At 44.0% G+C, this 27712-nt stretch overlaps 1 protein-coding gene across 1 annotated transcript in view; it reads right to left on the bottom strand.

The window, feature by feature from the left end:
* immp2l (inner mitochondrial membrane peptidase subunit 2) overlaps positions 1 to 27712 on the bottom strand; it is a 324690-nt gene that overhangs the window by 54858 nt on the left and 242120 nt on the right. The window contains exon 4 of the mRNA XM_007905133.2: positions 15370 to 15435. Coding sequence (XP_007903324.1) covers positions 15370 to 15435 — 66 coding nt within the window. The remainder of the gene's footprint in view (positions 1 to 15369; positions 15436 to 27712) is intronic.

The raw sequence follows: 27712 nt of genomic DNA, 5'->3' as shown, positions 1-27712 counted from the left end.
TTCCTGGCATATCTTCTGGTAATGGGTCCGTCTTTTCTCTGTGGCTTTATAGTTCATGGCCTTAAATGCCTTTATTTTCTTCTTTATGAGTCACTTTGTGGCCCTGTCCAACCAGGCAGGAAAGCCTTTAAGCTTGATCCATTGCATTCTGAATCAGCTCCTTGAATGAGCTTCATGGTTCCTCTGCTCTGTTAACCATGTTTAAACCTGCTAGGCCCACTTTGACAAGACTTCTCAAGCGCATAAAATTGGTCTTCTTAAAATTTGGCAATTTTGTTTGTGTTTTTATAACCTCACCAATCCTTGAAATACCAAATGTGATATCATTATGATTACTGTTAATCCCTCACCTACCTTTGTGTTTGAGATTTGATCGTCCCTGTTACTTATAACAAAATCAAACATGTTATTTCTCTTGTTGGCTCCTTTTCAAACTGAGTCATAAAACACTCTTCCTTTAACTCTAGAAGTTCCTTCCCTATCTTACCAGTAGACACATTTTTCTCCCAATCAATTTCTGGTAAGTTCAAATCTGCAACTACTATGGTTGGTCCTTTGCTAGTCGCCTTCCTTATCTCATCACACAGTTCCAGATGAGGCTATCACTGGTCTGGGGGTCTATAGCATCCCCCCAGTAATAGTTTACCTCTATTGCCATCTATTAATTCTATCCAAAGTGATTCTGTATCCTCTCTTATTTATGCCTCAAATACCGGAGTTTATTTTTACTGCCACACCACCTCCTCTTCTCCCGATATGGTCCCTCCTAAACAGTGTGAATCCTTCCAGATTTGTATCCCATTGATTGGAATCATTCCACCATGTCTCTGTGATACTAATGATGTCCAATCTGTTGCCCCTTGCAAGGGGCAGGTCGCACATCTTGTTGGCCAGACTTCTTGCATTAATACAAGCACAGCTCCATTGTTGCCTTTCCCTTTTACTTTATTAGCATTATTAGTTTCCTTATCTTCCACCAATGGAGTTAGATCTATTTTACTTTGGTTTATGTTTCCACTGACATTAAGATTTCCCCTAATTGGTTCAGGTACTCTCTTGCACCTACCGCTCCTCCCCAAATAAATAAAATTGTTACTCACTGCATGGCTGTTTGTGGGACATTGGCTGCTGTGTTTCGCCCACAAAATATAGTCAATACTCAGTTAGTCCGCTTTATTGTGTATCCTGTGAAGCACTTTGAGACGTCTCAACAACGTGATAAGGTGCTACATCAAATGCAAAGATTATTATTGTTAGGAAAGAATTAGTGGGAAGCAAAGCACATTTGCACAATCAACTGTGCCATAGTTTGGATGAGGTCAAAAATAAGTCAAATGAGTTAATTGACGAAACAAAAGTCATTAAAAAGCAACGTACTTTAGGCTGGAGCTGGTTGAGGACTGATAGGATCAGAAGGGATGAGAGAGCACAGCAGAGGAGTATCAGGGCATGGACAGCAGCGCAAAATTACCAAGTGTTTTACTGGGTCTGACATACATGATTGTAACACACCAGCAGGTGGCTCCTTTGGAGGAAAACACTGAATAAGTATGTGCAACCCTTTTTTCATAAATGAAGACTGGTTCAATTTTAACAACATCAACAAAGTTACATTTGTATAGCGCCTTTCAGGTCGAGAGGATGCCATAAGGCGCTGGACAATCAGTGTTTTGGACCTGAGCTGGGGATCGGGATCGGAGAGGGAGGAGGGCAGGGGGGGGAAGGAGGGGATCGAAAGCACGGTTGAAGAGGAGGGTCTTGAGATGGGTCTTGAAGGATGTAAGGGAGGGGGCGAGGTGGAGGGACTGTGGGAGTGTTCCAGAGAGTGGGGACAAAATGGTTGAAGGGCCGCCCACCAATGGTAGGGCGGCCAAGGAGGGTGACGTGAAGCAGGCCTGGGCAGGTGGGGGAAGGCAGAACGGGTCATGGTACAAATGTGGGGTAGAAATAACAGTTGAGGGTCAAACAAGGTGCCAAGGTTACGGACTGGCTTAGTAAGGTGGAGTAGGCTCTCCTCAAACTCCAACTGTGAGGAGATGCTGGACTTCCTTGAATCCAAAATCGAGGGGATACGTTCAGCCACTGCTGCCCCGTCCACAGCCTCATGACCCACCCCACACCCATCCCCCCCATACTCCTTCGACCCTATCTCTCCCTCCTCCCTCACGACGACTGTCTGCAAACTCAAACCCACCATCTGCTCCCTTGATCCCATCCCCACCTCTCTCCTCATCTCTCAGCTCCACTTTCTGGCCCCTCTCCTGTCCGATGTCATCAACCTCTTCTTGTCCACCGGTTCAGTTCCCACCCCCCTAAAAACAGCCGTCATCACCCTCATCTTGAAAAAACCTTCCCTGGACCGATCCCTCCTCTCCAGCTACCATCCCATCTCTAACCTCTTATTCCTTTCCAAGGTCCTGGAATGAGTCATCGCGTCCCAGCTCTGCTCCTTTCTCTCTCGCTATTCCCTCTTTGAACCCCTCCAATCCGGCTTCCATGCTGCCCATATAGGTGTAACCTATATACATGTGGAAGTTAACCCCATGTCTGTGGGTGAGGTCACCAAGAAGGGAGCATGTAGATATTGAAGAGGAGGGGACAAAGAACAGAACCCTAATGAACGCTGAACAAGATGGTGTGGGGGCTAGAGGAGAAACCGTTTGTGGAGATGAAGTGTATTTTACATTTCACAGGCGAATATGGCAGCCAATTTGTGCACAGCAATGCCGACAGACAACCATGGAGTGAGCGTATTTTAAGAATGTATTAAACAACAACAACTTGCATTTTATAGTGCCTCTCCTGCAGGGTGGCGTCCCAAAAAAATAGGCAGTGGTGGAGCACGATGCTGAGCCATGGGGAAAGGGAAGTGCCCGTAGACACAGTCAAATAGGAAGGTCTTCAGGCGCGACCTGAAGATGGAGAAAGAAGGGGCAAGGCAAAGGGATAGAGGAAGAGTGTTCCAGAGTTTTGGGGTACAGTAGCTCAAGGGACAGCCAGCAATGGTGGGATGGATGGCATGAGAGACATGCAGAAGGCTGGAGCCAGTTGAGCAGAGGCAGCAGGCTGTGGTTTCGGAGGTAAGCAGGTTGTAGAGGTAGGGAGGTGCCAGGGCAGAAAGGGATTTGAAAACCAGTGTTAGAATCTTGAAATCGATCCATTTAATTTTGGGATGATGGGGGTTCAGAGTTTAGTACGGGTGAGTGTGCGGATGACGGAGTTGGGGTCAGTTGGATTCTGTGCTTGGTGGAGCTGGGGAGACCGGCAAAGTGAGAAGTTGAATCGGGAGGTGATGAACGTATGGATGAGTGTTTTGGCTACATCTGGGGTAAGGTACAGTCAGAGGTGGGCAATGCGGCAGAAGTAAGGAAGGCAGTCCTGGTCAGGGACCGGATGAGAGGAAGGAAGGACAGCTGTGGGTTGAACCTGACAATAGAAGATCAAATAAATATGGCTTCCATCTTGTCAACATTGAATGGAATGAAATTTTTGCTCATCCAGGCCCTGATGTCCTCCAGCCAAGCAGAGAGAACATCAGCGGATCTCACAGCTGGAGGAGGAGAAGTAGATTTGTGTGCAATCCACATACATGTGGAAGTTTACCCCATGTCTGAAAATGACATTGCCAAGAGGAAGCATATAGATGAGGAAGATGAGTGGGCCAAGGATGGAGCCCTGGGGTACATCATAGGTGACTAGGCAGGGGCGGGAGGAGAAGCTGTTTGAGGAGACAAAGTGAAGGAGATTTGTTATGTAGGATTCGAACAGGTTAGTGCGGTTCCACTGATATGGATGAGGGAGGAGAGGAGGTGGATGAGGAGGACGTGGTCGATTGTGTCGAATGCGGCAGAGAGGTCCAGGAGGACCAGAGGTAGCCCTGGTCATAGAGAGAGAGGACATAATTTGTGACCTTGACAGGTGCCGTCACTGTGCTGTAGGCAGGGTGGAAACCAGACTGGAGGGGCTCAAGGAAGGAGTGGAGGGAGAGGTAAAAGCAAAGTTGAGTAGCGACAACCCATTCCAGAGATTTGGCAAGGAAGGGCAGGTTAGAAATGGGTCGGTAATTTGTAAGGTTGGAGGGGGTCAAGGGTGTTTTTTTGTGGAAGGGAGTGATGACAGCGGCTTTAAGGGGGAGAGGAACAGAACCTGAGGAGGGTGACTGGTTGACTGTGTTGGCCAGCAGTGGGGAGGATGGGAGTTGGGTGACCAGCAACTGGGTGGGGAGGTGGTCCAGGCAACAGGCTTCATCTGGGACATGGTGATTGAGAGGAAGATGGGAGTAATCGGGGCAAATGAGTATAGGAGAGGGGGGAGTGGTAGGGGCCATGGTGGAAGGAGGGGATGGTGTAGATGTTCTGGGGTTTACAAAATCTGGTCCTTGTGATTTCAAAGTTCAGATGTGGGGATTGACCCCAGAACCTTCTGAATCGAAAGAGAGCCAGGCTCTCTCTCTCTCGCTCACTCACACCCAAAATTATTATTTTGTGCTGTTGCACAGACCCTTCAGCTCGTAATATAAAAAAATATTGCATAATTGTAATTCATACTAACACTCTGAAAGGATACATAAGAGCATAAGAAATGCTAGACGAAAAATAGACCAAGGTCCATTTAGTTCACCTTCCACCTTTCTGGTGGTTGCATGCACTGCCAGATATGTCCTGAACTACCTATGTACTGTATCCCATAACGTTATTTCCTAAAATAAAACTATCTAATCTGTGTTTGAAGGAATCAATACTTCCTGCTTCAACCATCTCCCTGTTCCACAGGTATACTATTAGCTCACTGAAATAGTGTTTCCTTAGATTCATTTTGAATATCCCCCCCTTCAATCACAGGCTATTCTGGACTAGTTGAAACAGCCTGTCATGATCTACATTGTCTAGCCACTTTATGGTGCAAAAGGAATTTACGACAATAAACAATGTAAACATCCTTTGTCAACAACTGGTGAGAAGGCCTTTTTGTATTGTGATTTCTATATCAATAAACTACAGCTGCACCCTTCACTGTGGTTGCTGAAGCATTAAATGTATGCCCGTAATACATTAAAAAAACTTGCACTGCACTTAACAGACTGTTAAGGTGCAGCATATGCCTCAGCTCCACAGGTTAAAATCACATCACTCAGAGACACTTGGATGAGAACGAGAAGCATCGTTATTATAATAATAATCTTTGCATTTGATATAGAGCTTTATCACGCCGTTGAGACATCTCAAAGTGCTTCACAAAATATACTGCAAAGTGAACTGACCATATATTTTGTGGGCAAAATGTGGCAGGCAATTGTGCACAGCAGTGTCCACAAACAATCGTGGATTTAGTGACAATTTTTTTTAAAAGGTATTATTACCCCCGGAAAGCAATCTGCCAATTGACTAACAACTGGTGCTACGCCAAATGCAATGATTATTATTGGTAATTAATACTTGCTGTAAGTACACATGCAGTGACGGATCAAAATGCATTGAATCATTAGAAACATAGTCTTGACCCATCACATGCGCACTTACCAGCTGCATTAATTTACACATGCACAGTGTAGATTATTGATTAAATTGGATTTTATATGATTTTTACATGTTTACTGGTAACTTGGACTTCACCTAAGGTATATTAAATGTTATTGTCCCAACTGATACAAGTTATTGGAGTTTTACTGTATACTATATAATAATATTTGCATTTCATATAGTGCCTTATCATGTTGTCGCAACATCTCAAAGTACTTCACAGGATTTACTAGCCATGGAGTAACCATGGAGATAGAGACCAATTTTGTTTGGGAGATTGTTGGCCAGGACACGAGAAGAGAGAAACTCCCTTGTCTTATTGAATAGTGCTACGGGATCTTTAACGTTCACCTGAACAGGCAGACGGGATCTCGGTTTAATGTCTCATTCAAAGGACGGCACCTCTAACATTGCAACACAACCCCAGCACTGCAGTGGAGTGTCAGCTAAGACTATGTGAGTTCCAAATCCTGATGTGGGGCTTGAACCCACAACTTTCAAACTCAGAGCAAGTGTGCTACGGTTAACAAACATACTGTAAAGTGGAGTGACTGTGTTTTGTGGCTGAAAAGTGGAAGCCAATATCAGTGGTGTTTAGCTTTATCTTTTCAGCTTTATCTGTTTAGTTCCACTGGTTGGCCTCAGCTAGAGTACTGTGTTCAGTTTTGGGCACCATACTTTAGGAAGGATGTCAAGGCATTGGAGAGGGAGCAAAGGAGATTTACCAGGATGGTACCAGGAATGAGGGTCTTCAGTTATCAGGAGAGGCTGGAGCAGCGAGGATTATTCTCCTTGGAGCAGAGAAGGTTAAAAGGAAATTAATAGGTTTTCAAAATTATGAGGGGATTCGATAGGGTGAACAAGGAGAATCTATTTCCACTGGCAGGTGGGTTGGTAACCCGAGGGCACCGATTTAAAATAGTTGTTAAAAGAAACAGAGGGGAGGTGAGGAGACATTCTTTCACACAGCGAGTTGTTCGGATCTGGAATGCATTGCCTGAAAGGATGGTGGAAGCCGATTCGATAATAACTTTTAAGAGAGAAGTAGATAATTATTTGGGGAGGACAAGTTTGCAGGGCTATGGGGAGAGCAGGTGAGCAGGATTGATTTGGATAGCTCCTTTCAAAGAGCAGCCACAGACACGATGGGCCGAATGGCCTCCTTCTGTGCTATATAATTCTATGGTTCTATGATTTAAAAGCCGCTGAAGCTCTGGTCCATGCCTTTGTCACCTCCCGGCTGGACTATTCAAATGCCCTCCTCGCCGGTCTCCCATCTGCTACCATCCATAAAATCCAACTCATTCAGAACTCTGCCGCCCGCATTCTCACCTGCATGAAACTCCACTCCCCGATCACACCAGTCCTTGCCAGACTGCACTGGCTGCCTATCCCAGAGAGGATTGACTTCAAGATCCTCACCCTCGTATTCAAGTCCCTGCACTCTTCTGCATCCCCCCTACCTCTCTGATCTCCTCTCTCCTCAGCACAGTACCCGTTGCCTTCGTTCCTCCGGGTCTGGTCTCCTCCGAGTCCTCCGAGTCCTCCGCTCCACCCTCGGCGGCCGTGCCTTCAGCTACTATGCCCCAAGGCTCTGGAGCTGCCTTCCTCACTCCCTTCGTCTCGCTCCCTCCCTTCCCATTTTCAGGTCTCTGCTGAAGACCTTTCTTTTCAACCGTGCCTTTAGTCACCTTCCCACCCCTCCCCCTGGCTCGGTCCCGGGATCCTAAACTGTGAAGCGCTCTGAGATACGTATGTCTCTGCTTTGAGTGCGTCACTTTGTCAGTGCTCAGAGACGCTATCCTGAGTGAAGAAAGCTGTATAAATGCAAGTTGTAGCTGTTGAGATCCAGGCACAAGAATATTAAGCAGGTATGACTGGAATCCAGCTGGAAAGTGTGTGTGTTGTGTGCCAGGCTGGCACAGTGGTAGTGCTCTTGCCTCTGAGTCAGAAGGTTGTAGGTTCACGCCCCACATCAGGACTTGAATTCATATTGTCTAAGCCAGGGTGGTCCAACCTTTTGGCTGCCTTGGACCAGATTCCCTATATGAGAAAGGTCCACGGGCTGCATGAGCAATATTTTATCTTTCGCTTTCAGAAACATAACAACATTTACACAGCACCTTTTTCATGTTGGAAGGACATCCTGACACTGCTGATTGGGCACCTGAACTAGGGGTGGGAGCTGAGAGAGGTGTGATGGGGAGGAGAAAGAGTTAGGTCATCACGTACCTTGAAAGAGGGGAGGGAATTAGAGAGACTCCAGGAATGGAGCTCCAGAGAGCGGGGGCAAAATGGCGATGGTGCGGCAGATGGATTGGGGGGGATATCAAGCAAGCTGATGTTTGATCTGCAAAGAGAACGGCCAGGTCGGGAGGTGGCAGAGATAGGGTGGGGAGGGGGGCTGGAATAAAGGATGTAGAGGAGTTGAGGAGTTACCCACTGGGGATAGAAAGAGCTTTCTGTGAGGAGACTGCACGTCACATTGCTCGGTGTATGTCCTTGGCTCCCCACCCCACCGCGGCCAAGAGAAACTCTGTTTGTCTGTCCTGACAGTGAACCACAAAATGCTGCCCCTCAATTCTCCTTTCTCTCTCTGCTCTTTCACTCTTTTCATTTCTTTCTCCCCCTCTGCCTCATGCTCGCTTTCAATCACTCTCTCATGCAATTTCTCCCACTCCCCTTTTTACACCTTCTCTTCCTTCTTACACTCCACCTCCTCCCCCCTAAACCACTCTCTCCTTCCTCTACTTGTCTCTTTCACATACACACTCCCTCTCTCAATTACTCTCTCTCACTCCCAATCTCTCCCACACACACTCTCTATCCTCTCTCAAACTCTCTCTCAACCACCCCACTCTCTATGTTTTCTTCTCTCTCCCTCACTTTCACTTCCTCCCCCCTCACGCTCCCCCTCTCTCTCACACTCTCCCGTCTCAATCTTTCTCTGCTCTCTCCCCCCTTCCCCTCTCTCCCTATGTCAGGCCACCAATCTCCCAAATAAAATCGGTCACTAACTTCACAACTGTTTGTGGGACACTGCTGTGTCTCAACTGGCTGCTGCATTTCGCTTACAAAATACACAGTCACTACACTTTACATATATCCTGTTTTGAGATGTCTCTACCATGTGATAAGGCGCTATTTCAAATGTAAGGATTATTATAATTAATAATTATAATAAAGAGCTGGATCCCTTTTCTTGGTCCAAACATAACCAAGGAAGCTCTGAGAAAGGACACTGCTAAAGGCCACCCAGGGAAAGATTAAAAGATGAGCTCCAAACATGCCCTTTCTTTGAAGTCTTGCACTTCAAAGCAAACCTTCTTCATAAGGGCAAAGATTCATCAGCAAGAGAGAACGACAGCACTGGCTGGAAAGGCGCCTTTCATTTTTTTTGTCAGCCAAGTACCTGAGACATTCAGAAACCCATCACCTTGCAAAAGAGTATCCAAACCAAGCTGAGAATTCCAGGCATCCCACCTACACATGTAAATCGCAGAGATAGATTGTTGGAATGGAATACGCACTCTCAGCCTGGAGGGACACATCCTGCTTACCTAATTCCAGAAAGTATTTGCCACAAGTTGGCAACAGCCAAGGCTTGTGGAGCCCAGATAGTACACTGGGGTAACTGTTGGAGTCTAATCAGCTAAAACCATTGATACCGCTGTCTGGCAAGCTTTTCCGTTGCTTGTCCAGCTAAGATCACCCTACCCATTAGGGCTTTGGCTTGCAGGGTTAAGAGGAGCTGAGCGGGAGCTCCCAGCTTCAGGGCATCTGTATGAACCACTCATTAAACTTTGGGCTCAGATAATAGGTATTGTACTGGGATAATATGCGAGACAATGCTAGATACAGTCTGAGGTGTTTCTGCGCACAGGGTTAAGACAACAAGTGACAGGTCAAATGGGCAAATACTGTGGTTGTGGAATTGCCTTTCAATATTTTAGCCTTTAAAACAACCTCTCTTTGCCCAGCATGCCAACAATATCAGTCAAACTGAGAATAATAATCCTTGCATTTGGTATAGCACCTTAGCACATCAGAAGGACATCTCAAAGCGCTTCATAGGATTTACTGTGAAGTGTAGTGACTATTTTTGTAGGCAAACGCAGCAGCCCAATTGTGCACAGCAATGTCCAACAAACAGCCATGGAGTGACACATTTTATTTGAGGGATTGTTGGCCAGGACACTGGGATAAAGAAACTCCTTTCTCTTTTCAAATAGTGCCATGGGATCTTTAACATCCACCTAAACAGGTAGTCGGGTCCTCAGTTTAACGTCTCATCCAAAGGACGGCATTTCTGACAATGCAACATAGGCCTTACTGCTACGATGAAACATCAGCTTAGACTATGTGAGCTCAAGTCCTAACATGTAGTGACTATGTATTTTGTAGGCAAACACAGCAGTCGATTTGCACATAGAAATGTCCCTTAAATAGCCTGAAGCAAATGATCGATTTTATTTGGTGGATTGTTGTCCAGCATGAACTAGACTGGAATTCAAGCAAAATAAAATCCATAACAATTGTGCAAAACAGCATGTCTATTGAAGTAATAGGCTTCTTGTGGGCTTTAGTGATATCAGCTAACTGCAATAGCAAAGCCATCTGCATGCCTTGTAGGTGTCTTCTGCATTGTGTCCTATTCCAGAGATTTATCAAAAGGATGCTGAATTGTATGTTTAAAAAAGTAAATGTTAACTTGCTCACTGTCATTTCGATATTTTAATGTAACACATTCCTGCAATTGCACGATTTACTGAATATAACTTGCAATTAATTTCATCCCTGGAGAGATTATTTGGGAATCACTGTGGACATTTCTAAATTAAATGATTAAAATTTATCTGAATATCTAATTCAAACGGAACATCAAAAATGGACATATCCCTGGTAATTTTCTCTTTAATTAAAATTTGAAGACTCAATTTCCAAAGCCTTAAGTGAAGCCGTGTGCTGTTCCGATCCCATGAACAATTTCATAAACCAACCCAGACCTTTTGTTTCTGGTCAGCTGGGGGTCTGACACATCACCATGTGAATGCATATCCAAACCAAACTGAGAATTCCACGTATGCCACCAACATGTGGAGATTTCTGCCCCACTCCCCCACTCACAGTCACGGCCACCCACTCGATATTTTTTTCAGCGCCTTGGGACGTCCTCCTGATGTGAAAGGCGCTTTATAAATGGAATCTTGTTGTTGTTGTTGTTGTTGTTGTTTGCAATGGAAAACTCACTATCTCCCCGGAGAGACGCACGCTGCTCACCTAATGCCAGAGATTTTAGGTGCAGGGTGATAAAAGTCAAGGCTTGGGGACCCCAGAGTGTGCGTTTGGGTAATTGTCTAAGACCGCATAGCTTGCCATTAAGAGCACCGTCCGGGAACCTTCCTGAGCTGGAGGTGGGGGGAGGAGGTGATCGTAGGCACGGTCAAAGAAAAAAAGTCTTCAGTCACGATTTAAAGAGGGGAAGGAGGGGGCAAGATGAAGGGATTGGGAAAGGAAGTTCATAAGCTTCAGGGTGTAGTGGCTGAAAGCTCATCTGCTGATGATGGAGCGGAGGGGTCGAGGGACGAGCAGGAGGTCAGAGCTAGCTGGGGGGAGGTAGTTGAGTGAGGAGAAAGCAGGTCAGAAAGGTTGGGAGATGCTAGAGCATGAAGGGAGGATCAATTTGCCATTAAACATTCGGAAAAACAGAGTTTACCTGATGTGTTAGGATGCAGTGATTACTGGATGATGGAGCTAGCTTTTCGACTTTCATGCAACCTTGCAATCAACTCAGTGTCTAAGATACTAAATTGAGGTTGAGTAGGGAATTCAGCCTGACCACAATGTGGTGTCTCTACTGTAATATGTAGAGTTTCAAACCATTAGGTTTGCAGGAAGCTGAAAGAGTAATGTTGATCTGAGATGTTGTCAATCCAGAAGATAGATTAATCTGGAATTTGACAGGTATGTAGAAATAAAGACCTACAATGCACAAATTAAGACCTGATGGCAAAACTATTTGGGATATCAGACGGACAATACTTTAGACAAATGTCTTGGGTCCCTTTGTCCAGGAGCTGATCTCCACAGCCCATTTAGCAGTTTGTTGTGATGGCAAAAGACAGAAAAAATAATAATCTTTGCATTTGATATAGCACCAGATTACATCATTGAGACGTCTCAAAGAAATTCACAGAATATACCATAAAATTAATTGACTGTATATTTTTGTGGGCGAAATGCGACAGCCAATTGCGCACAGCAGTGTCCCGTAAACAATTGTGAATTGAGTGAGCAAAATTTTTTTTAAGGGAATATTATCCCCGGAAAGAAATCCACCAATCGACTAAAAACTGGGTTCTTAACGCTAGGTACATTTACTAATTTGCCGAAGGTTTCGCCCTACCTGGGAATCGAACCCGGGTCCTTTCGCTTGCAAGGTGAGTGCTCTAACCAATATTCTACAGGACTCCACAAGGAGGTGGAAGAGACAATCGCACTCATGCTTTGCCTTGATTACCCATCACCAGCAGTTGCCCACTCAAGATGGATCACTTTTCATTAGCTAATGCAGTGGAGGGCATTGTGGTTCCTCCGCCAGGCTTCTATCTTCTACAGCATGGAAATCTTCAAACACAGAGTGGCTAAAATCTGTTCTGACACTCAGATAGATTTGAAAAATTGCCTAGATGCTTGCTAAGAATTTTGACAGATGGGTTTGGGTGTCTGAACCAATCCTATCCTGTGGTAGCAGTATTATGCTTTTGTCTGAAAGATCAGGCCTTGGAAGGGTTAAAAAATAGTATTTTTCAAGAACAAAAAATATCTCCAACATGATCCAAGAAGCAGGCCAAAGTGGTCAAATGGAGTCCTGTACCATAGAATTTAGCGTGCTTGCCTCACAAGCGAGAGGACCCAGGTTTGATTCCTGGGCGGGGCGAAAGCTTAGGCAAGTTTCCTTACTCCACATGCTTCTGTTTACCTAGCAGTAAGTAGGAACCTGGTTGTTAGTCGAATGCCAGATCGCTTTCCGAGGGTAATAATCCCTCCCCACCAAAAAAANTGTGGTTGCTCATCCATGACTGTTTGTGGGACACTGCTGTGCGCAACTGGCTGCATTATTTCGCCCATAAACATATAGTCAATCACTTTACAGTATATTCTGTCAAGGATTATTATTATTAAGTATAACGGGCCAGCATGTTCCAGTGTAATAGACCAATGTCGTCAACTGGTTATATCAAAGACTAGGCATTGAGCACAAGGCATCAGTTTCATGGATATGCCAGGAATCACTCTTAAAAAAGACACTCCAACACAACAAAAAACACAGATGAGACATTTCTCTCACTCCTGGAAACTGAAACGTGCGAGATGTGGATGATAATGTCAAAGACAGAGAGAGACAAGTGGCGACCGGAAACAAAGTACAGGAAGTGAAGGTCACAGGGCAGGACTGGATGGAAACTATGATGGGACAGGCAACCCTTGAGATTTCCCTGTTGGTCTGTGGACATATAAGGCTTCCTAATAGCTAAAGAAGCAGTGTTGTATCTGGGTTGTCCTGAGACGCACATGTGTGACAATTCATGGCATTCCTTGCATTTAGCACTTAAAGTGGGGGAGGGGGGCTTGAAGTGGAGTGACTGTTGGGAAGTCCTCCCGACATGAAAGGCGCTATACAAATGTAATTTTGTAGTTGTTGTGTATTTGTTGTCAAATGCAGTTGCAGTACAGTTGCACAGAGCAATGTCCCACAACAGCCAAGGAGTAATGACCAATTTTATTTGGGGGGAGATTGGTATTGAAAAGCGGTGTCACTGACTTGGTTACAATAATAATCCTCGCATTTTATATAGCGCCTTATCATATCATTGAGACGTCTCAAACACTTCACAGGAATGTCAGTTGCACATAGCAAAGTCCCACAAACAGCCATGCAGTGAGTGACCAATTTTATTTGGGTGATTATTGGCCAGGATACCAGGAAAGAGAAACGCCCTTCAAAATACACATCAATCCACTTTTCAATGCATTCTGTGAAGTGCTTTGAGACATCTCGACAACATGATAAGGTGCTATATCAAATGCAAGGATTATTATTATTACTTTTTAGAATTAGAAAATCATCGGCAGGTTTCTTTCTCGAGCTATAGATGGAGAATAAATTGTAAAAATGGCTTTACTAAAAGTTACACACACAAGAAGCATCTGGAAATGGATATGAGAACTTTTGACATGATATAGTGCTATACAAAATGCAAAGATTATTATGTTATTCATTTTATTGCGTCGCTGTTGCTAATAAATGTTCACTGAACACAAGTTCATTGAATACAGTATTTGAATGAATACTGTTCATTGAATACCCGGACTGCAGTGTAACACTTATCTGTGATGTTAAATTACAGCTGGTAAAATTACAGAGGTGGGCATCATTCATAATACATTAACTTGGATATTGAAGTGGATTGGGAGCGAGCATGAGAGTGGGATCAGACTGGATGGCTCATATGGAGAAAAAAGACCACTACAGATGTGATGGGCTAAATAGTTTATTTTTGTGCTGTTCTGGGTCTCAATTCCTGAAATATTTCTAACATTTGTCAAATTGTTTGATGATTTTTTTTTCTGAAACACTGAACCTTTTTGCGCTGATACCAAATATTGTGATGACTCAAAAATATCTGCATCAGTTCATTCAATGCTTTGTCATCAGCAGGACTGGTAATTGGCCATCATCTGTCCCCTGCCAAGCCCACCCTACTATCGGTGGGTGGGCCTTCAGCTTTTCGAACTCCATTGCACAGTCTCTTTGTCTCGCCCCTGCCCTTGCCTCCTTCAAGGTCTGTCTCAAGACCTTCTTCTTTGACCACACCTTCATCTCAAATCGCTTCACAGTATATACTGTAAAGTGAATTGACTGTATATTTGTGGGCGAAATGGGGCAGCCAATTGCGCACAACAGTTGTAGTTTGAGTGACCATTTTTTTTTAATTGTCACCGTAAAGAGATCCAGCAATCGATTAACAACTGGGTTCCTAATTGCTACTGGGTAAAGAGGCCTGTGGTATAAGGAAATTTGCCTAGGGATCGCCCCACCCCCCGGGAATCGAACCCAGGTCTGCTTGCTTGCGAGGCGAATGCACTAACCAATATGCTATGGGACTCTATACGCTACATCAGCAACAACTGGTTCAAAGCTGAAACTCAGTTCTGAATGACTTTTTGGAAAGAAAGCCACATCCTTTTACCATCCAGCAAAAAAGCATCAGTGAATAAAATGTCATCAGTGAATTTATTGCAGTCCAGCTAAAATAGGCAGTGTAAAGAGTAAAAATGTAATGAGGGTGAAGAAAATCATTTTCAGTCCGTTTCAAATTTAAATCTCATAACCACCAGGTGATCAATTTCAAAACCCGATTTGTTCCGCTAGCGTGCGCCTTTTAAATCCACATTTCAAGATCACCTTGCAATGGAGAACTGCAAGACAAATCCTTTTAATGTAAGATTTATGATGAGTGCCACTCTGGGAGCATTTTTACCTTGCATGCAGAAGCCATTGCCAAATGGTCAGGCAATGAATTCTCACTGCCAGAGGGGGATTTTGTTAAATATTTAGAGTTTTAGTAATAGCAACTTGGAAATACATTTGTGACATCAAATTTACTTACGGGGGTGACATGAATCAGTCACATTGATGTAGCATTCAACAATGTGTCACCATGACAATTGCAAGACATCCAAAATGGACAAGCAGCTGAGGTCCGGCTCTTGATTAACTGTGGATAAGGAAGCCATCTATCAAGCTGATCAAAAGAAGCCAGCCATTACCAAACTGAATACTGACCTGATGATGTCTCCCTCAAGGGCAATGACTCGCTTGATTATTTTCTGTTCTGGGTTTTTGGGTGACCTGCAATAAAAAGACAAAGTTATACGATCTGTAAATTCCTCTCAAATTATAGAATATATATAATAATCCTTTGATTTGATGTAAAACCTATTTCATTTTGTTGAAACATCTCAAAGTGTTTCACAGAATATATTTTAAACAGGATTGACTGTATTTTGTGGGTGAAATGTGGCAGCCAATTCCACACAGCAGTGTCCCACAAATAGTTGAGGATTGAATGACCAATTTTTTTTTGAGGGATTATTACCTACGGAAAGTGATCTTCCAATCAATTAACAACCGGTAATTGAACCTGGGTTCTCTTGCTTGCGCGCGAACCACTTCGCTACGGAACTCAATGAGTTCTATTTGGTTTAAGAAAATTCACTGAATTTTGTTTTATGGAGAAAAAATACAGAGACCATTAAGGCCATATGGGAGTTTCTTGCTCTCCTTAACATGCAGCATCCATCAAACTTAAAATCCAGCAAAGCAACAACTTTTGAGAATCTGGCAATTATCTCAAAGTAATGCAGGAAATATTTTGTGAGGAGCCGAGAAGCTTCTGAAACTATTTCTTCTGAATGTTACAGCAAAGTACATCAAGAAACCATTTACCCACGTGAGATATGAAAAGACAGCTCCAAGCAGGTGGGAACTGCAAACCTCCTCCCACAGTAAACAACTCTTTGTTTTAGAGCATTCATTTAGCTCCTAAACTTAACACAGAGTCTAATTGAACTATCTAATTAGCATTATGTTTGTTCAAGTCGGAAAGCTTTTGAGGGGAACATGAATGTGTCAAGTTATTTTTGCAGTTGAACAAATAACATAAAGTGAGCGATTAGACAGGATATAGTTCCCAAAAAATCTCTGGATTTACAGAATTCAGATTTTCACTGGATAAGCCATATTATCGAGATATAAACCTTTATGACAATCTATGAACAAGGGTGCTGTGCCTTGCATCGAACTGCAGAGTCTTGTAGTTTTTCTCAGCAACAACATTCGGACCTTGAATCTCCAAAACCTCAAAGATCACAGGCAGAATTTAAGCAACATTCATGCATCTGTATTTATCAAAACAAGTCCAGTGAACACAAGTCCAGGGTCAGTCTGGCTCAGTCAGTAGCACTCTCCTTATAGTCAGAAGGCTGTGGGTTCAAGCTCCACGTCAAGGACTTTGAATTCATCGACTGACATCAATACAGTGCTGGTGGAACGTTGCATTGTCAGAGGTGCCGTCCTTCAGAAGAAATATAAAACTGAGACATTCCTAATCATAATAATCCTTGCATTTGGTAAAGTGCCTTAGCACATTAGAGTGATATCTTAAAGCGCTTCACAGGATTTACTGTGAAATTGAATCTCTGTGTATATATAGGTGAACATGGCAGCACAATTGCATACAGCAAGATACCACAAACATTATTTTGACTCTTTTTTTAACATTTTTACCCACACCACCTCCCATCCAGGTGACTGCTGGGCAATGTCAAGCACTTTGAGACATCCTCCCGATGAAGTGAAAGGCTCTATATCAATGTAAGATCGTCTGTATCCTCTGCAGATGAAGCCAAGTACCAAAACCGAAAATTGTTTGCAGGTCAAGTCACGGCAAGTCGTTACTTAAAAATTACAATTGCGAGGAATGTTCTTTAATGGCAGAAAATTCTGTGCGCCCACAGCAGTGCTCGTAGTCTGAAGCCAAAAGGCATTTCTGCAACCAAAGACATGATTCTCGCATAGTATGTTGCTTCCCTGGTACCAGGGTTGAAGACATCAAGGAACAGGTGCAAAACATTCTACAGGGGGAAGGGGAACATCCAGAAGTCATGGTCCATGTTGGGATACGTGACGTAGTGAAACAAGGGCTAAGATCCTCCAGGGAGAGTGTCAGAAGCTAGGGAAAAAGCTAAAGTGTAGGACCTCAAATGTTGTGATCCCTGGATTACACCCAGTGCCTTGTGCAAGTGAATATCAAAACAGCAGGATCAAACGCATGAATGCATAGCTGGAGAAATGGTGCAGAAAGGAGGGCTTCAGGTTCCTGGATCATTGGGAACAGTTCTGGGGCAGGTGGGACCTGTAGAAGGTGGATGGGTTACACCTGAACAGGACTGGGACCAATGTCCTTGCAGGGAGGTTAACTAGTGCTGTGGGGAAGGATTTAAATTAATTTTGAGGGTCGGATGTAGCATTAGAGAGGAGAAACAAGTTATATAGAGGACTCGGAGAGACAAATGGCAATGCAATAAGGAGTAATCCAGAAAAAGGAGGTATTAGACACGGGAGAAATGCAGTGCAGACCAAGTTGATCTTTGAGTGCATGTGCATAAATGCATGGAGTGTGACAAATAAAATTGGTGAGCTGCAGGCTCAAGTTGCCACATCGGGTTATGATGTAGGCAGTAATGGAGACCTGGCTCAAACAAGGGCAGGAATGGGAACTGAATATTCCTAGCTACAATCTATGAACCCTTTGCAAAAAACGTTTCTCTAGCAAATTGTGTGACATTGCTGTGTGCAGAGTGGCTGACAAGTTCGCTCAGAAAAATAAATGCACTTTTGCACGTTTATCCTGTGAAGTGCTTTGCGTTGCCTCCTGACAGGAAAAGAGCTGTATCAATTAGTAGTGATTTTTCCAGTAGCAAGTTGCAAACTCTGCCAGCTTCCAAACCTTTCTGGCCTCAGACTCTGAGTCAGTGATAAACTAGGTCAACAGCGGAAACCAACTGTGTCCCTTCCACAAACACCACCGACAAGAGAGGACCATGAAACAATTTAATCTAATCGTTAGCTTCTGCTCTCTCAATACCTCCGTATCCTCCAGCGGAGGGGGTCTCTTTGGAGCTGAAATGGCTCCAAGATGACATGTTTGGCAACGGGTCTTGGTATTCTGGTTCCTGAGCCAGGTGGGTCCGTCGTATTCCAGGGGACTGCTGATAACAGCACAACCAGTCTGGCTCATCAGCAGGAGTTGGAGGGCAGTATCCCTCCACCTTGCCACTCTTGCCCATCTTTGGATTGCACCTGAAGACCTTCATCTTCGACCGGGCCTACAGTCACCTCCCTTCTTTCTCACTAGTTTGATGTTAAGCTCTGCCACCATTAAGCGCTCTGAAACACTGTCCCGAGTGAAGGGTGCTGTGTAAATGCAAGTTGTTGTCACTTCCCATCACCAACCTAATTTGCATCGACAGGACGTGGAAGGGCAAATCAGTTACTGTAGGTAGAGAGTCATCCTCCTGTTAACCCTGTAAGCCAAAGCCCTAATGGGTAGGGCGGTCGTAGCTGGACAAGCAGTGGGAAAGCTTGCTGGACAGCAATATGGATGCTATGCTGGTTCGACTTCAGCAGTTACCCCAACACACACTCCCTAAGCCTTGGCTCTTGCCAACCTACGCCTAATACTTTCTGGAATTAGGCAAGCCAGATGCATTCCTCCAGGGAGAGATTGCGCATTTCATTCCAATAATCTATCTCTGGGATTTCCATGTGTGGGGGGATGCATGGAATCGCAGCTTAGTTTGGCTTAAGACGGTGATTGATTTCTGCAGGTGTCAGACACCTGGCTGACCCTAAAAAAAACTGATTCGTAGCCCGTACCGTAAAAAAAAATGTGGTCTCTCAATCCACAGTTGCAAAGATTATTATTATTTCATGAAACATTATCTCTTTTTGGAAAATGTAGAATTTCAAACATCTTGTGAAAAGGCAAATGATATATGCACCGACTTCCCACGTGCATGTGACACAAGCCCAAAATTCTGAAAAACTGTGTTAACTCTTTCCTGCATGCTCTGTTTATAAATGCTGACAGGGTCCCACAAATTCTCTTGATCTTTCTCTCTGCAAAGGATCTACTAACTGCTCTGTCGTTCTCAAATTGATGTTTCATTCCATCTGCCACATGCTGCCACTCCAGTGCTCAGTTAACAAAAGCTGTGAATCAATGAAGCTGCTACGTTTATTCTAATAATACTTAGAATATCTCAACACACTTCTCAACACACATCTCAACACACTTCACAGGATAATAATAATCCTTGTATTTGATATAGCGCCTTATCATGTGGTTGAGATGCCACAAAGACCTTAGCAGAAAGGGATCATCATTGTTGCTCTCCTCAGGGCTGCCTCTCAGGCCTGGGGAGTGCAGACCCACCTGGATTGTTTTTAATTAGATAATTGGCCAGCCTGAGCCATCCTTCAGATGAGATGTTAAACTGAGATCCTGTCTGCCTGTTCATGTAGACAATAAAGATCCCATGACACTATTCAAAAAGAGAAGGGAATTTCTCTCCCTGGTGTCAATCCCCAAATAAAATTGGTCACTCACTCCATGGCTGTTTGTGGGACACTGCTGTGCACAACTGGCTGCTGCATTTAGCCCACAAATTACACAGTCACTCCACTTTACAATATATTCTGTGAAGCGCTTTATGATGCCTCAACCATGTGATAAGGTCCTATATCAAATACAAGGATTATTATTATTATATACTTCAAGCTTGCCAAACCCCTCCACCAGCTACAAAAATCCAACTCACCTTCCGGCTAGAAATGAGCCCTGCCCCAATAGACAGGGGAAAGTACTGGCTCGAGAAAAGGGCCTGTTCAATTGTGCTGTAGCACCTTGGGAGGTCTTTCCAATGTGAAATGTGCTACATATAAACATAATTTGTTGTTGTTGCTGTGTCTGCTGAATTCTGATAGCATAGCATATTGATCAGTGAGCTCACCTCGTAATTGAGAGGATCCAGGTTCGAATCTCGGGTGGATGAAATTTTAGGCAAGTTTGATCCACACATCTCTAGGAACATGATTAGATAGATAGTTTTCAGGGGGTAAAAATCCCTCCAAAAATCACATAATTGGCCCATCAATCCATAACTGTGTGTGGGACACTGTTGTGCGCAATTGGCTGCTGCTTTTCCTCCACAAATATAGTGCCTTATCATGTCATTAAGATGTCTCAAAGTGCTTCACAGCATATATTCTAAAGCAAATTGACTGGGTATATTGTGGGCAAAACAGGAAACCAATTGTAGACAGCAATATCCTACAAAACGTCGCGGATTGAGTGACCAAATTTTTTCCAATCAACTAACATCCGGGTTCCTACTCACTGCTACATAAACAGAGGAGTGTGGAGTAAGGAAACCTGCATAAAGTTTCGCCCCACCCAGGAATCGAACCAGGATCCTCTCGCTTAAGAGGTGAGTGCTCTAACCACTTTGCTACTAGACTCCACGTATACAGTGAATTGGATTGCCTTGTACCTTATTGTCGAAAAGCGGCAGCCAATTGTGCACAGCAGTGTAACACAAACAGTCATGGAATGAGTGATGAATGTTATTTGGGGGATTGTTGGCCTGGACCTCCCGTCTGTTTCTGAGTTAAATTGCATACGATAAAAACAACAAACCTTCAATCAATGGGATTTGGGGCTGAACACAACCCAGGAAAATACACTTGCCTGGTTCACTACTGGGACTCTATAGAAACAATCCTAAACAATCCTGTACGAGACAGTAAGAGGCCTATCACTGGGAGTCTTGCTCTCACAGGTCACAGAAACACCAAGTCCAGAAGGTCTCATGTTACGTTGAATTTCAGTTTTGGGGCGCGTATGAAACTCGGATTTCATGTTTCTGCTGTCACTGGCAGCCGGATGCAAACCACTCCATTCCTCAGTATATGTTTGTAAGAGGAAAAAACAAGGAAGAATGAAAAAAGAAAATAACAAAGTGAAAATAGATTTAAATCCAGTCCCCAATTCCTAAAAGGTGCGATGATGTGTCGCAAAGCGCACTTTATGTTTCAATCAGTTATCACTGATGCTAAGCATGGTGATGAAAATGATGGAATTCATGAATTTCTTATGTTGCATTTGTCTCTCAACTCGTAGTTTGTTTCCTCCCACATCATGTTTGAAAAAAAATCTTACCTTGTATTTAATATTTAATATAATCATTTGGAGATATGTCAGGAGGTAGCTCATAATGAACAGCTTTGTAAAAGGCCACATTCCACTGTGAAAAAGCAGATGCATAAGTAGGTTGGGGTAGTTTTTTTTAACTAAATACCAAAAGCATTGGTGGTATGCTTAACCTTTAAACAGTCAATGGAAGCCTGGTTAGAACATTGCAAGCTCAGCCTCTATATGTGTGATTCATGAACATAAACTCCTGCTATCTACCTTGCAGCTTGCTTGTTGACAAGGAAACACGACAGATTTGTTTGGACACCTCCAAATTTAGACCTAGATATGCCAAACTGAACTGCAAACTGATCACGGGATAAACTGTAAAGTGGATTGACTATATTTTGTGGGCGAAAGTCAGCAGTCCCACAAACAACCATAGAGTGAGTAACCAATTTTATTTAGGGGAGTGTAAGCCAAGACATCCGGAAAACTCCCTTCTCTTTTCAAATAGTGCCACAGGATCCTTAATGTCCACCTGAACAGGCAGTTGGGACCTCGGTTTAACATCTCATCCAAAGGACAGCGCCTCCGACACTGCAGCACCTCCGACACCCCACTGTGGTATTAGAGTGTCAGCTTAAACGATAGGAACTCCTCAATATTTCCAAAAACGGAAATTCATAATTAGATTGCAGATAATGGTAATATTTAAATGTGGGTGTGGAGATTCCAGTGTATCACTGCAATCCTCATTATTTTAAGAATGAGTTTTGAAGGCATGAAATAAGCTTTGGTTACTTCCTCACTTGAATGGTACAATGAATTATACATTGCACTGTAATAATTGATGTTTATGTTTTCATGTAGTTTTCAATATTGGCAAGAAAAATGCTGTACAATCATTTTGATTTAATTATAGAACATTATGAAGACTTCTTCTGACTTGTTCCATGAACATATTGTACTATGAGTTTTGGATCACACAGCCAAGCGAAGATGTGGTCAGAATAAGAGCAATAGATTGATGATAACATTACATATTAGCTTCACAACAATGATTCACAAGTCTGCTTGCACAAACAGTATAGTTTGTGCAATTTATTGCATTTATGTAGTGCTCTTCACACAGCGCAGAGTCTCGGAGTATATATACAGAGCCTGGTTCAGTTGATGGCACTCTCGTCCCTGAAGCCAGAAGGTTATAACTTCAATAATTATAATAACAACAATAATAATAATCCTTGCATTTGATATAGCACTTTTCACGTCTTCTCGATGTCTCAAAGCGCTTCACAGAATATGCTGTAAAGTGAATTGACTGTATATTTGTGCGTGAAACGCGGCAGCCAATTGTGCACAGCAATGTCCCACAAACAGTCATGGATTGAAAATAAACAATTTATTATTGTTTTGTTTTAGAGGGATTATTATTAGGTGTGTGGAGTAAGGCAACTTGCCCAAGGTTTCGCCCTGCCTGGAATTGAACCCAGGTGTCTCACTTGCAAGGCGAGTGCTCTAACCACTGAGCTACAGGACTCTAAACAAATAATAACAATAATACTTGCATTTGATACAGCGCCTTATCACATCATTGAGGCATCTCAAAGCGTTTCACAAGATATATTGACTGTGTATTTTTTGGGCAACAGCTCAGAGTGTAGACTGAATTCTTCAATCAGCACTGGGAATGTGCCCTATTTTTGGAGGAGCCATCCTTCAGATAATACATTAAACCGGGGTCCCGTCAACCGTTTGGGGAGATATCCTGGTCAACAATTACTCGTTGCCCGCATAAAAAAATTGTCATTCATTTGATTTATGGCTGTTTGTCAGATGTTGTATAGCAATTATCACGTATCACCTTAATTATATAATAATTAATCTGTGAAGTGTTTTGAGACATCTCAAAGCGCTTCACAGAATATACTGTAAAGTGCACTGTGTATTTTGTGCGTGAAACGCAGCAACCAATTGCGCACAGTAATGTCCCACAAATATTCATGGATTGAGTGACCAAATTACCCCAAAAATCTTGAAGGGATTATTACCCCTGGAAAACAACCAGGTTCATACTTAGATAAACAGAGTTGTGTGGAGTAAGGAAACATGCCTAAGGTTTCGCCCTGCCTAGGAATTGAACCCAGGTCTGCTCGCTTGCGAGGTGAGCTTGCCGACCACTACACTACAGGACTCCATTATACATTACAGTAAGATAAAAGGCAAACACTCTCAAAATAAATGCACTCAAGTAAGAACCTGCCACATATCTATTGTCTGGATCCAGCATTGAACAACTGAATGCGCTTCACCAAGTTTCATATTCATCACCATGGTGCTTTCAAAGCTCCAAATACTGTTATTTTCATGTTGCTATCAAAACCCGACGACAATGCTTGGGTAATTGCAAACATTTTGAGGCGTGTTCCAAATTGTTTTGTCAGTCAGATTTCTCTGCAGCAATTGATATGCTCGCAATGAGTTTCAGCACAAAAGCATTGTTTTTATGAGGAGTAAACAAAGGGCAATTGGAAATAAAAGTGTACGTAACATTATCAAACAGATGGCAACAAATTACCGTGCACTGCATGCAATTACACCCATGCACGCGTACACACACACACACATATAGTTCAGCAAGGTATGGCTCTAGGTCTTGTTTTGTCCTCCAGTGTTATAATAGTAACAATAGTCCTTGCATTTGATATAGCATCTTCTCACATCATTGAGACGTCTCAAAGTGCTTCATAGAATATACTGTAAAGTGAATTGACTATATTTTGTGGACAAAACATGGCAGCCAACTGTGCACCGCAGTGCTCCACAAACAGTTGTGGATTGAGTGACCAAATTGTTATTTCTTTTTTTATTTGACGTGGTTATTGCCACCAGAAAGGGATCTGCCAATCGACTAACAACCAGGTTCCTACTTACTGCTGGTAAACAGAGGTGTGTGGATAAGGAAACTTGCCTGAGGTTTTGCCCCGCCCAGAAATTGGGTCCTCTCGTTTGCGAGGCGAGTGCTCTAAACTCTATATTACAGGATTCCACAATGGAATGGAAAGAGAGTGAGCACTTTCACTAGTTAAACTGCCCCTTTTAAATCTCACTCTGTTCCAGTGGGCTCCCTGGAGAAAAGAGAAAACGTGAAAAAGGTGAACTAACTATATCAGGAGTCCTGTAGCTCAGTGGTTAGAGCACTCGCTTTGCAAGCGAGAGACCTGAGTTCAATTCCAGGCAGAGGGCGAAACCTTGGGCAAGTTTCCTTACTCCACACAGAGCCTAATAATAATCCCTCCAAAACCAAAATCAATAATAAATTGGTCATTTTCAATCTACGACTGTTTGTGGGACATTGCTGTGCGCAATTGGCTGCCGCGTTCGCCCACAAATATACAGTCAATTCACTTTACAGTGTGTTCTGTGAAGCGCTTTGGGACGTCCTTCCGACGTGAAAAGCGCTATATCAAATGCAAGGATTATTATCACACAATACCATCCTCGGCGCAAGTGAAAATAAGACAATTCTGGCAACAAGGTTGACAGTGACAAAATGGGCTTAGAATTTAGATTTGTATTGCTTCATATTTTTTTCCTGATTGCTGTCTGTTACTTCGTCTCTGTTCTCCCAGTCTCTTGTTCACGTACAATTGCCTGACCTTGTGCGTGGCTTGTATACCATTTCCGTATACGCTTCTGTTAACAATTTGCTGTGGAAACCTGATGAAGAAAGTCCCCTGGAACACTGCGGACCTGCCTGGTTCAGGAACTGGGTTACCAAGACCCTCAGAGGGCTGGCTCAATTCCAATGCCGGACATGTCACCTTGGGGATAGTTCAGCTCCAAGGAAACCCCACTTACCTCCCACCCAAGGAGAATAGTGTTTTACCGAGCAGCGGAAGTGAGTTGGAGGGACTCTGAGTTTCAGAGAGCTGGGATAGAGCAGCTGAAAGCTCACCCACTGATGGTGGTGCAGAATGGGATAAGAAAATGAAGCATAAAAACAGGAGTAGGCCATTCAGCCCCTTGAGCCTGTTCCGCTATTCTATAAGATCACAGCTGATCTGTACCTCAAGTCCAATTACCTGCCCTTGTCCCATAACCCTTAATACTCAGACCTAATAAATTACTATCCACCTCAGTCTTGAAGATGTGAATGGATCCAAGAACCACACCCTTTTGGGGGAGAGAGTTCCAGATTTCCACTATCCTTTGGGTGAAAACTGCCTCTTAATTTCACTCCTAAATGGCCTAGCTCTAATTTTAAGATTATGCCACCTTATTCTGGATTCCCCCACCAGAAGAAATAGTTTCTCTGTATCTATCTTATCGAATTCCTTTATTATTTTAAAATCTTCAATCAGATCCAAAAATACCCCTTAACCTTCTAAACTGAACAACAACAAGAAGAAAATTGCATTTGTATAGCATCTTTCATGTCAGGAGGACATCCCAAGGTGCTGGACAGATATGGACCCGAGCTGGGGTTCGGGATCGAGGGCAGGGGGGGGAGCAGGGAGATCCAAAGCACGGTCAAAGAGGAGGGTCTTGAGATGGGTCTTGAAGGTGGCGAGGGAGGGGGCGAGACGGAGGGATTGCAGGATGGAGTTCCAGAGGGTGGGTGCGGAGTGGCGGAAGGCCCGCCCACCAATAGTGGGGGGAGCAAGGCGGGGGACGTGAAGCAGGCTGGAGCCTGCTGAGCAGAGGGAGCGAACAGGGTGGTAGGGGGTTCGGAGTTCGTAGAGGTAGGGGGAAGCAAGACCATGGAGGGCTTTGAAGGTGAGGATCAGGATCTTGAACTGTATCCTCTGTGTGATGGGAAGCCAGTGGATTTGGGCAAGGATGGGGGTGATAGGGTCGCGGAGCCTAGTGCGAGAGAGGACACGAGCTGCAGAGATCTGGTTGATCTGCAGCCTGTGGAGGGAGGGGTTCGGGAGGCTGACAAGCAGTGAGTTTGCATAGTAGAGCCTCAATGTAATGAAGGCAAGTATAAGAGTTTCGGTGGCATGCGGTGTGAGACAGTGGCAGAGCCGAGCGACTTTGTGGAGGTGGGGAAGGCAGAGCTGGTCATGGTGCAAATGTGGCGTAGAAAGGATAGTTGAGGGGCAAACAAGACCCCAAGGTTCCGGACTGGCTTAGCAAGGTGGCGTGTGCAACCATGGATGGTGATGCTGTCAGCGCTTGAGGTGAGGAGGCGCTGACGGGAGCCAATCAGGAGAGCCTCGGTCTTGTTGAAGTTCAACTGAAAAAGTTAACTCTCATCCAGGACTTGATGTCTGACAGACATTCTGTCACACAGCAGTGACCCTGGAGTCAAGGGTGGAGGCAGAGAGATAGAGTTGGGTGTCATCCGCATACATGTATAAGTTGACCCCAAGTCTGCGGATGATGTCACCAAGAGGGAGCAAATAGATGTTGAAGAGGAGGGGACCAAGGACAGAGCCCTGAGGAGCGCCGCTTAAGATAATCAAGGGGCTAGAGGAGAAGCTGTTTGAGGAGATGAAGTGCAGGCGGACACAGGCTGCAGAGATCTGGTTGATCTGAACCAATCAAGGACAGTGCCGTGGGGGTTGAGGTGGGAGGAGAGGTGATGGATGAGCATAGAGTGGTTGACGATATCGAAAGCAGCAGAGAGGTCAAGGAGAACGAGGAGGCAGAGGGAGCCCTGGTCGCAGATGGACAGAATGTCACTTGTCACTTTGACCAGGGCTGTTTCTTGTGCTGTGGGCGGCACGGAAGCCCGATTGGAGGGGTTCGAGAAGGGAGTGGCAGAAGAGGAAGGAGCGAAGCTAAGAAGCAAAAACTCGTTCCAGGACCTTGGAGAGGAAGGGGAGTTGGAGATGGACCAGGTTTATGAAACCTGTCCTCATAATTTAACCCTTTTAGCCATGGCATTATTCTAGTGAATCTGACTGCACTTGCTCTCTGGAGCAATATATCCTTCCTGAGTTGCGGTGCCCAAAACTGAACGCAGTACTCCAGATTGGGTCTGACTAAGACTCTATATAGCTGATGCATCATTTCCTCTCCTTTATATTCCAGCCTCCTTGAGATAAAGGCCTATATCCCATTAGCCTTTTTGATAATGTTTTGTACCTGTGAGCTTGTTTTTAGTGATTTTGTGTATGTGAACACCCAAATCCCTTTACTCTTCCACACTTCTTAATTTTCTCAACATTTAGAAAATATTCTTGGTATTTTTGGATCCATAGTGAATGATCTTCCACTTCTCCACAGAGAATTGATGGAAACTTTTGGGGGCAAAACGCGACAGTCCATTGAGCACAGCAGCCATGGATTGAGTGACCAAGTTATGATTACATTGTTTAAGGGATTATTACCCCTGGAAAGTTATTTGCCAATCGACTA

This window comes from Callorhinchus milii, unplaced genomic scaffold (genome assembly GCF_018977255.1).
Source record: "Callorhinchus milii isolate IMCB2004 unplaced genomic scaffold, IMCB_Cmil_1.0 Scaffold5, whole genome shotgun sequence".
Lineage (NCBI taxonomy): Eukaryota > Metazoa > Chordata > Chondrichthyes > Chimaeriformes > Callorhinchidae > Callorhinchus > Callorhinchus milii.
The sequence above is the reverse complement of the archived record's forward strand: the minus strand, read 5'-3'. Positions and strand labels throughout refer to the sequence as shown.